Source organism: Stegostoma tigrinum, chromosome 12 (genome assembly GCF_030684315.1).
Source record: "Stegostoma tigrinum isolate sSteTig4 chromosome 12, sSteTig4.hap1, whole genome shotgun sequence".
In the NCBI taxonomy this organism is placed as follows: Eukaryota; Metazoa; Chordata; class Chondrichthyes; order Orectolobiformes; family Stegostomatidae; genus Stegostoma; species Stegostoma tigrinum.
In genome coordinates, this window is record NC_081365.1 from 20,482,275 (window position 1) to 20,492,895 (window position 10,621).

Here is a 10,621-nt window from a genome sequence, read left to right on the forward strand (position 1 = left end):
GAACATCTTTAAGACTCCAACAGACAAATATTTGGTCTCTCACAAAATCAAGAGTACTACAATCATACAGGAAGATGGAGTTGAAGCAAAAAAATCAGTTATATTGGTACGGAATAGTGGGAGAGAGGTCACCATAATGTTATGGCCAGCTCCTGGTCCTACTGCATGTTCTTGTGAAACACCACATTTGGATCCCTTCAACTGCATTTGCGTCCTTGTGAAACTCAGTCAAAAAATGACACCCTTCATCACTGTGATAAAGGTAAGCTATCCGTCCTCCTTCTTGGTTTGCCTTCAACTCATCAATACAGATAACTACACTATCCTCCTTCATTGCAAGTTATCATCAACTCTCTAAACTATCTCAGTGTCTCTAGCTTCTCAGAATGCTTTTGCAGCATTCAGTAATGATGAGCAGCCTGTCCCCCAGTTCAAAGTTGTGACAAGTGAAGTTATCTTTAGTCCTCAAGACAAGCACAATTTCCTAACCACCAACTCCAACTTTCTCCCTGGCAGCTGTTCAAGGCCAAAACAAATTCACGTCAGACTTTTTTTAATTTGATTCGGGTGACAAGTGATAATCTTAATTTGGTTGTTAGAATAATTCTCAGCATATTGGGATTATTTGCAAATCTACTCAATCACAGAATTACATCTAATATCGGCTGAGATAACAAGGTGTAGAGCTGGATGAACACAGCAGGCCAAGTAGCATCAGAGGAGCAGGAAAACTGACGTTTTGGGCCTAGACCCTTCTTCAGAAAAAATTTTTAATCTCAGATACTCCAGCATCTGCAGTTCCTACTATCTCTAATACTGGCCGTTACATTCTACATCTTTCAGGCACAGGTTGGTTGAATATGGTCAGTATACTGCCCATTTCTCTGGACAAAGCTCATATCATTTGATGCAAATCACAGTCATTGGGATGTACAGTCTATATCCCTGGTGTCAAAACAATGAATTCTGAAATTGTCCATTTTGACAGAGGAATAAAGAAATGATCTAAATGGGTGAGGTTTGCAGAGCTGTAAGTTGTAGAGAGACCTGGGTATCCTAGTGTGTGAATTACAGGAGGTAAGCGTACAGGCACAACAGGTCATTAGAAAATAGTATGTTATCACTTATCCCAAGAGAATGGAATACAAAGGTAGCAAGGTTATGCTTCAATTGTACATGGCACTGGGAAAACTGCTTCTAGAGTGCTGCGCAGTGTTGGCCACCTGATTTCAGGAAGGATGTAAATGCATTGGAGGCAGAGATGGTTTACTGGAATAAAGCCCTTTGCTCTTTGACCAAAAAGCAAGGATTGGACAGCATAGGTTTGTATCCATTGACTCGTGTTTAGAAGACCAAGATGTAACTTGACTGAAACATATAAAATTCAGAAAAGGTTTTGACAAGGTTAATGTGGAGAAGATGTTATTTTCCGTTATGGGAGAATCTAGAACTAAGGGTCAGTATTTCAAAATCAGGAGTCACCCATTTAAAACCAAGGTTAGGTGATTTTACTTTTCTCTCTGAGGGGGTCATGAGTATTTAGAACTCTTTCCCTGGAAAAGGTAATGGAAGCAGAGTGCGGAAGGCAGAGGTAGATAGATTCTTATTCAGCAAGAATTTGTAAGCTTCTCAGGAATAGGAATTTAGATGAGATTACAACAAGACATCATGGGCAGAATGGATTTGAGAGTCTGAATGGCCTGAGGACCCTGATTTGTGTGTTCTTATGTATTTAGGATAAATTATTGTTCCATTTTAAATTTGCACATATCCTGATGTGTGAGAGATAAAAACCTATGAAAGTATTGGTTTATCAGCAACTATTTTGACACACATTGGTCGGAGGACATTATTTTCAGAAAAGGATTGATTACTAGGTGCTTTCTTCCTTTCTAAAGGAATGATTAAAAGGCATCAATTTTTTAAAAATGCATAATGCACAATTTCCATGACTCCATGTGCAGCAAATTGTATCCTAGAAATCACATGGACTTCCAGGAATGAAGGATCTGACTCACAGATGCAAAACGAATTATGTTAGCAGGGTTAGATGAAATTAAGCAAGAAAGGTAAGCATACTGCAAGATGAATGAAATTTTAGTTTCAGTCTCAGTAATGTTTAGTATTTCTGTTAATCTCGAAAATTGTATAGTATACAGCAGAAGATAGCCTTGCTTAGAGAGTATAATCGTGTAAGTAAGGTTGCTACCTATTACTTTAAGTTGCTGCGTGCACCAGCAAACAATGATCTCAAGCAATGGTTAACCACAAAAGACAAGTATATCAAGCTGCAGTCTACTGCTCATAAATCTAAAGATTTTCCATTCAAATTGCTGAATAGTTTTAATCATGAAAAGGACTTTCAAAGATCAAAAACAGAGAACATGTCACTGATTCTCCTTCTATATTATTTATAAGAAAAGCAACAAATTACAGGTACCTCAACATTTTGTGCAACTTGCTTTGATTCATCCCCTGGCCGTTGTCGGCAAATATCAAGCAAATTTTTTCCTTTATTTCAGTCTTATCAATCCACATCTGCTTTGCATTTACATCTGGATCATAAGCATTATCTGGAGAAGTGAAAACAAAGTCAAACAATGGAATAAAAAATTTTTCTACTTAGCTGAATTAATTTTAGAGACAATGCATTTTAAAAGAAACCACATCCTATGAAGAGGACAGCATGCTGGCAACTTACCACTTGAAAGATGCCACATTAAAATAAGCAGCCTCATCAAAGCTGCCAGTCCTCAGCTAATTTGATTCACTCCTAATAAAGAAGTACAGGCCAAAGAGCTGAATTGCAGAGGTGAACTGAGAATCATAGAATCCCTCAACAATAAGTACACTGTTTGGTTCGGGGGGGGGGGGGGGGGGGGGGGGGGGGGGGGGGGGGAATCTGCCAGGGGTAAGCCAGGAACCATGTCTCTGGTACAGGGTCTGGCTGTGTGGCTCAGAAGGGAAGGGGGTGGGGGGGGGAAGAAGAGGAGAGCAATTGTGGTGGGGGATTCAATAATTAGAGGCACAGACAGGTGGTTCAGTGAATGCGAATGATGCAAACGGATGGTGCATTGCCTCCCGGATGCCAGGGCCCGTGACGTCTCAGATTGTGTCTTCAAGATCCTAAAGGGGGAGCGTGAGCAACCAGCAGTCATGGAACACATGGCTACCAATGACACAGGTAGAAAAAAGACAGACTGTGAAACATGAGTACGGGGAGTCAGGTTGGAAGCTGAAGTCCAGGACAAACAGGGCAGTTATCTATGGATTACTACCACTGCCATGTGATAATGAGGTAAGAAATAGGAAGAGAGTGCAGCTAAACAGTGGCTACAGGGTTGGTATAGGAGGGAGGACTTCCAATATGTAGATAATTGGAGCACGTTCTGGGGAAGGTGAGACCTGTACAGTAAGGACGGGTTGCACCTGAACCAGATGGGCACAAATATCCGAGGGAGAGAGGTTTGCTTGAGCTATATGGGATGGTTTAAACTAGATTGGCAGGGAATGGGGAACCGGGTTTGTAATTCAGAGGATGAAGTATTCAGCCTTCCAACAAACACAACAGGGAGTGACATTGTTAATAAAGAAATGCAGTCGATGGAGTGTACTGGAGGACACAGGGATGGTTTGAATTGTGTATATACTTCAATGCTAGAAGCATCAGAAATAAGGCGGATGAACTTGGAGTATGGGTTAGTACTTGGAAGTATGATGTTGTGGCCATTGCAGAAACCTGGGTAACTCAGGGACAGGAATGATTGTTGGAAATTCCGGGATTTAGATGCTTTAAAAGAAATAGGGAGGGTGGTAAAAGAGCCAGGGGAGTGGCATTGCTAGTCAGGGCTAGTATAGCAGCTACTGAAAGGCAGTTCAAGAATGATTATGTCCACAGAGTCAGTTTGGGTTGAGGTGAGGAACAAGAAAGGAGCTGTCACTTTGTTACAGACCCCCTAATAGTTGGAGAGAAGTGGAGGAGCAGATTGGGAGGCAGATACTGGAAAGGTGCAGAAGTCACAGGGTCGTAGTCACGGGTGACTTCAACTTTTCAAATGTTGACTGGAAACCTTTTAGTTGTAATAATTTAGATGGATCAGATTTTGTCCAGTGCGTTCAGAAAGGATTCCTGACACAGCATGTAGATAGACCAACACAAGCAGAGGCCACTTTGGATTTGACCAAGTGGCAAATAACAATCGCACTATACAGTCAGTCTACAACTATGTGCAAAAACCTGCTCCCCAGAACATTCCATCAGTGATAATGGGAACTGCAGATGCTGGAGAATCCAAGATGATAAAATGTGAGGCTGGATGAACACAGCAGGCCCAGCAGCTCCTCAGGAGTACAAAAGCTGACATTTCGGGCCTAGATCCTTCATCAGAGAGGGGGATGGGGTGAAGGTTCTGGAATAAATAGGGAGAGAGGGGGAGGCGGACCGAGGATGGAGAGAAAAGAAGGTAGGTGGAGAGAGTACAGGTGGGGAGGTAGGGAGGGGATAGGTCAGTCCAGGGAAGACGGACAGGTCAAAGAGGTGGGATGAGGTTAGTAGGTAGGAGATGGAGGTGCAGCTTGGGGTGGGAGGAAGGGATGGGTGAGAGGAAGAACAGGTTAGGGAGGCAGAGACAGGTTGGACTGGTTTTGGGATACGGTGGGGGAAGGGGAGATTTTGAAGCTGGTGAAGTCCACATTGATACCATTGGGCTGCAGGGTTCTCAAGCCGAATATGAGTTGCTGTTCCTGCAACCTTCGGGTGGCATCATTGTGGCACTGCAGGAGGCCCATGATGGACATGTCATCTAAAGAATGGGAGGGGGAGTGGAAATGGTTTGCGACTGGGAGGTGCAGTTGTTTATTGCGAACCAAGCGGAGGTGTTCTGCAAAGCAGTCCCCAAGCCTCCGCTTGGTTTCCCCAATGTAGAGGAAGCCACACCGGGTACAGTGGATGCAGTATGCCACAATGGCAGATGTGCAGGTGAACCTCTGCTTGATGTGGAAAGTCATCTTGGGGCCTGGGATAGGGGTGAGGGAGGAGGTGTGCGGGCAAGTGTAGCATTTCCTGCGGTTGCAGGCGAAGGTGCCGGGTGTGGTGGGGTTGGAGGGCAGTGTGGAGCGAACAAGGGAGCCACGGAGAGAGTGGTCTCTCCGGAAAGCAGACAGGGGTGGGGATGGAAAAAAAATCTTCCTCCGACACTTCCACCATCTACAATCCGACCCCACCACCCAAGACATTTTTCCCTGACTTCTTTCCGGAGAGACCACTCTCTCCGTGATTCCCTTGTTCGCTCCACACTGCCCTCCAACCCCACCACACCCGGCACCTTCGCCTGCAACCGCAGGAAATGCTACACTTGCCCCCACACCTCCTCCCTCACCCCTATCCCAGGCCTCAAGATGACCTTCCACATCAAGCAGAGGTTCACCTGCACATCTGCCAATGTGGTATACTGCATCCACTGTACCCGGTGTGGCTTCCTCTACATTGGGGAAACCAAGCGGAGGCTTGGGGACTGCTTTGCAGAACACCTCCGCTCGGTTCGCAATAAACAACTGCACCTCCCAGTCGCAAACCATTTCCACTCCCCCTCCCATTCTTTAGATGACATGTCCATCGTGGGCCTCCTGCAGTGCCACAATGATGACACCCGAAGGTTGCAGGAACAGCAGCTCATAGTCCGCTTGGGAACCCTGCAGCCTAATGGTATCAATGCGGGCTTCACCAGCTTCAAAATCTCCCCTTCCCCCACTGCATCCCAAAACCTGCCCAGTTTGTCCCCTCCCCCCATTGCACCACACAACCAGCCCAGCTCTTCCCCTCCACCCACTGCATCCCAAAACCAGTCCAACCTGTCTCTGCTTCCCTAACCTGTTCTTCCTCTCACCCATCCCTTCCTCCCACCTCAAGCTGCACCTCCATCTCCTACCTACTAATCTCATCCCACCTCCTTGACCTGTCCGTCTTCCCTGGACTGACCTATCCCCTCCCTACCTCCCCACCTATATTCTCTCCACCTATCTTCTTTTCTCTCCATCTTCGGTCCGCCTCCCCCTCTCTCCCTATTTATTCCAGAACCCTCACCCCATCCCCCTCTCTGATGAAGGGTCTAGGCCCGAAACGTCAGCTTTTGTGTTCCTGAGATGCTGCTGGGCCTGCTGTGTTCATCCAGCCTCACATGTTATTTTCCCCAGAACATTCAACAGCTTCTCTATCGTTGCAGTCCCGACTGCCAATAATTCTGGAAGTCACCACTGAACGAAGAAAGTCAAATGAACCAACCACATAAACATTGTGGTAGCAAGAGTAGTTCAGAGCCAATAATACATCTCAATTCTGCAAAGTTTATCCAACATCCATAGAGCGCAGTGAAGTGCATGTTGAAGTAATCTCCATTTGTCAAGAGGAATTCATTTCCAAAACCACTCAAGAAGTTCAACACAATCCATACAAACTGCCTGCACTGTACGGTGTCAAGTTCATTGGAAATTTACTTCGCCACTATTGCACAATTGAGGCACATATAAATACAATGTGACAAAGCTTGACCATATAGTTAACAGTGAAGAGAAAGGCTGCCGATTACAGATTGGTTCACTAAGTGAATGTAAAAATGGCAAGCAGAACTCAATTCAGAGAAGCTGAGATAATGATTTTCTGGAGAGCAAACAAAACAAGGGACAATACAACACATTAAAAAGGAATATACTGAAAGGGGCTAGGTAAGTGAGAGACATTGGGGTACATATCAACAGGGCTCTCAAGGTGACAGGGCAAGTAGATAAGACGGTGAAGAAAGTAAATGGAACATTCACCTTTATAAGACAAGGTATGACCACAAAAGTGGGAATGTAATGCTGGAACCGTATAAACACTGGACTGGCCACAGTTAGAATTGTATATACAATTCTGGTCACTACATTTACAGGAAGGAATGCAAATTCTCTGGAGGGTACAGAGATATTTACAAGAACGTTGAAGAGAATTGCCAGGTCTTGATTGTGGAGGCTACATTGTTTTAAAAAGTGGTTTCTGTTGTCCAAGTCACCTACACTCCTTCAACAAAAGCTCAGGATTTAAAAAATAAAGTCACTGGAAATGACTCTGCCACCACCAATGTGCGAAAATCTCAAACCTTCAGTGGCTTCTGCAAGGATTCCACTTTGGAGCAACATATTTTCTGCCAGGCTTGGCTGGTCAATGCAAACTTCACCTACAACTATCCTCTCCCACCAGCCTGAACCTTTGGCCTAATCCAAATCCACATGGATTTCAAATAGATGACATTCAGGACATCATTGAAAAAAATAATTCTGCAATCCTGCGTACATACTGGAAACAGTGTCAGCAAATACACCTTAAAAAGTGCACTTGCACATCTTGATAAAACCACTGCATGGTGCACAAAACACTGTGGGGGTTGTTTATCCAGTCTCATGAGAGCATCGACAAGTAGAGACCTGCTCCTCTCCAGGCAAAATGAACATCCAGGCATTGCACCTTTTCTGAACTAAACAAAAGCACAGTGACAATAACTCCCTTATGCATCAGTCTTGCCCAGTGTCAACTTGCCAATCAATGAGCAACTTTACACTGTGGAATAAATATTGCTGTTCCCTGCAAAATTTGGCACTTTTTCCATTTGTCACATTTGAGTGAGAGATTAAAAGTTTCAGGTGTATAAAGTTTCAAGTAGCACTCCAGTTTCGTACTGTACTACCAAATGACAATTTGTAAGAGGTTAATTACACAATCCAAATTCAGTTACTAAATAGCTAGACGTTGCGTACTTAAAATGTAATTTAAAACATAAAAAGCAGTTGCAGAAGTATGATTTTTAAAAAATCATCAGGAGTCAGGCAGGATTTCACATCAAATGAATTCCTTAAGTTTCGAAGTACAAATTTCAGCATAAACACAGGAATCAGTAGGTGCGGATCAAAAATGAAACTGAAAGTCATGGTCTGAGAGAACAGTGAAATCTACTCAAAAAGTATGCAGTATAGCTTCAAGGAATTTGTGTAATAGATATTCTTTCAGATAAGCTTTGGCAACTTACGCAGCATGAGCTATTTACTTCCTCCTGCAATCTGACCTTTATAAACCAAAACTCATCAATACTTATCCACAAACTGGTTCACATAGTCCCCACAGTTTTTGTTTTAAATAATTGTTGACTTACTGCACCACTGGCTTTGCAATGACGGAAATTTCCATATACAAGATCACATGTATAAAAGCTAAAAAGTTCAGAATGAGGAATAAAGTTCTTTATTCTGAAGCGATCCAGATTCTCAAAGGCATTACAGAACTTCAGAAAAGAGTCAAGATTAAAAAAAACAAAATTGCCTGGAATTGCAGCATACGTGGCAGCAACTTAATTTCTGATGAAGGGTCACTGGACTTGAAATGGTAACTCCGATTTCTCTCTCCAGATGCTGCCAGACGTGCTGTGCTTTACCAGCAATTTGGGTCTTGGTTTCTGATCGCCATTAGAACATAGAACATAGAACAATACAGCGCAGAACAGGCCCTTCAGCCCTCGATGTTGCGCCGACCTGTGAACTAATCGAAGCCCATCCCCCTACACTATCCCATCATCATTCATCTGCTTATCTAAGGACTGTTTAAATGCCCCTAATGTGGCTGAGTTAACTACATTGGCAGGCAGGGCGTTCCATGCCCTTACCACTCTCCGAGTAAAGAACCTGCCTCTGACATCTGTCTTAAATCCATCACCCCTCAATTTGTAGCTAAGCCCCCTCATACAAGCTGACATCATCATCCTTGGAAAAAGACTCTCACTGTCCACCCTTTCTAATCCTCTGATCATCTTGTATGTCTCTATTAAATCCCCTCAGCCTCTTTCTCTCCAATGAGAGCAGACCCAAGTCCCTCAGCCTTTCTTCATAAGGCTTTCGCTCCAGACCAGGCAACATCCTGGTAAATCTCCTCTGCACTGTTTCCAATGCTTCCACACCTTCCCTGTAATGGGGCGACCAGAACGGCACACAATATTCTAAATGAGGCCGCAGTAGCATTTTGTACAGTTGCAGCATGACATCACGGCTGCAGAACTCAATCCCTCCACCACTAAAACCTAACACACCGTAAGCCTTCTTAACAGTACTATCAACCTGGGTGGCAACTTTCAGGGATCTATGTACATGGACACCAAAATCCCTCTGCACCTCCACACTACCAAGAATCTTTCCATTCGCCCAGTATTCGGCCGTCCTATTATTCTTCCCAAAGTGAATCACCTCACATTTATCCGCATTGAACTCCATTTGCCACCTTTCAGCCCAATTCTGCAGTTTGTCCAAGTCTCCCTGCAACCTGCAACATTCTTCCACACTGTCCACCACTCCACCGACTTTAGTGTCATCTGCAAACTTACTAACCCATCCACCTATGCCTGTGTCCAAGTCATTTATAAAAATGACAAACAGCAGTGGCCCCAAAACAGATCCTTGAGGCACACCTCTAGTAACCGGGCTCCAGGCTGAATATTTTCCATCAACCACCACTCATTGCCTTCTTACAGAAAGCCAGTTTCTAATCCAAACTGCTAAATCTCCCTCAATCCTGTGCCTCCATATTTTCTCCAATAGCCTACCATGTGGAACCTTATCAAAGGCTTTACTGAAGTCCATGTACACCACGTCAACTGCCCGACCTTCATCCACATGCTTGGTCACCTTCTCAAAAAACATGATTGCCTTTATCGAGTACAAGAATCTTTCATCAGTTTTTAAAAAGACTTCATTTTAAAGTTGATAATAAAAATAATTAACAGTCTGAAAGGAGAGGTGGGCGGAGGGCAAGAAAAAAAAAGTTGACAGCACTCACCTATCAGTTCTGCCAATGCACTGAAAGGCCAAGTGTGACTGGTGGAGTTGGTGTGCAGGAATTTGGGACTCATCTGAGTGAATTAAGATAACACACAGAGAATTAATAAACTGGGCATGGAGACGGAGATCAGACTACAGAGGCAGGCAATACAACATCGCCTCTCCAAAACAAACCGCATGCCCTCCTGTCACTCAGGACGGTATACCCTCCCTGACCACAGCCCCTCACCCACGATGCTGGGTGAACCTCCGACCAGCTATCAGGCTCCACAACGGCTGCAGCCACATTACTCACGGCGCTCAGAGGGATGTCCTGCGGTCCCAACGGCAGCGGCCTACCGCCACTGCCGCCGGTCCCGCTCCGCAGGGAGGCCGAGGCCATATCGTCTGCTGCTTGCTCCTTCAAAAGGCGGACGATGTGACAGACAGACCCACTGGGCTCAAGACCGCCGCCTCTCTGTTGACAAACTCCAATCCCCTCCCCTCCTCCAACATCGCTCGGAGCTGGATTCCAGCCGACCCCCCAACTTCAGACACCTCCCAGTGACGCACTTCCGCCAGGCCCCGCACCCGCCCACCGCGCTAACGTCACCGACCCCAGCAACTTCCGGTTAGGTTTCCTGGAAACGACCAGCGAGTCACGCATGGAGAGGCAGCAAGCTAATGCTTCCAGCCTAGAGGGCTCTTCGCCAGAGCTGGAGTGAAGTGTGGAGGGGAGAGCGTTTATGCTATAGTTTGAGGGAGTGTAGGGTGCTGGTGGAGAAAGGAT

General features: G+C 45.0%; 1 protein-coding gene across 5 annotated transcripts in view; it reads right to left on the bottom strand.

Annotated features, from left to right (window-relative positions):
• The window catches only part of morc3a (MORC family CW-type zinc finger 3a), a 60,747-nt gene extending 50,357 nt beyond the window's left edge, over positions 1 to 10,390 (bottom strand). For all 5 annotated transcript variants that reach the window (XM_059650173.1, XM_059650171.1, XM_059650172.1 and 2 more), the window contains exons 1-3: positions 10,148 to 10,390; positions 9,851 to 9,923; positions 2,441 to 2,573 (exon numbers count right to left, since the gene is read on the bottom strand). In XM_059650173.1, the coding sequence (XP_059506156.1) occupies positions 2,441 to 2,573; positions 9,851 to 9,923; positions 10,148 to 10,234 (293 nt within the window). In that variant the 5' untranslated portion in view covers positions 10,235 to 10,390. The remainder of the gene's footprint in view (positions 1 to 2,440; positions 2,574 to 9,850; positions 9,924 to 10,147) is intronic.
• Positions 10,391 to 10,621: the final 231 nt, after the last annotated feature.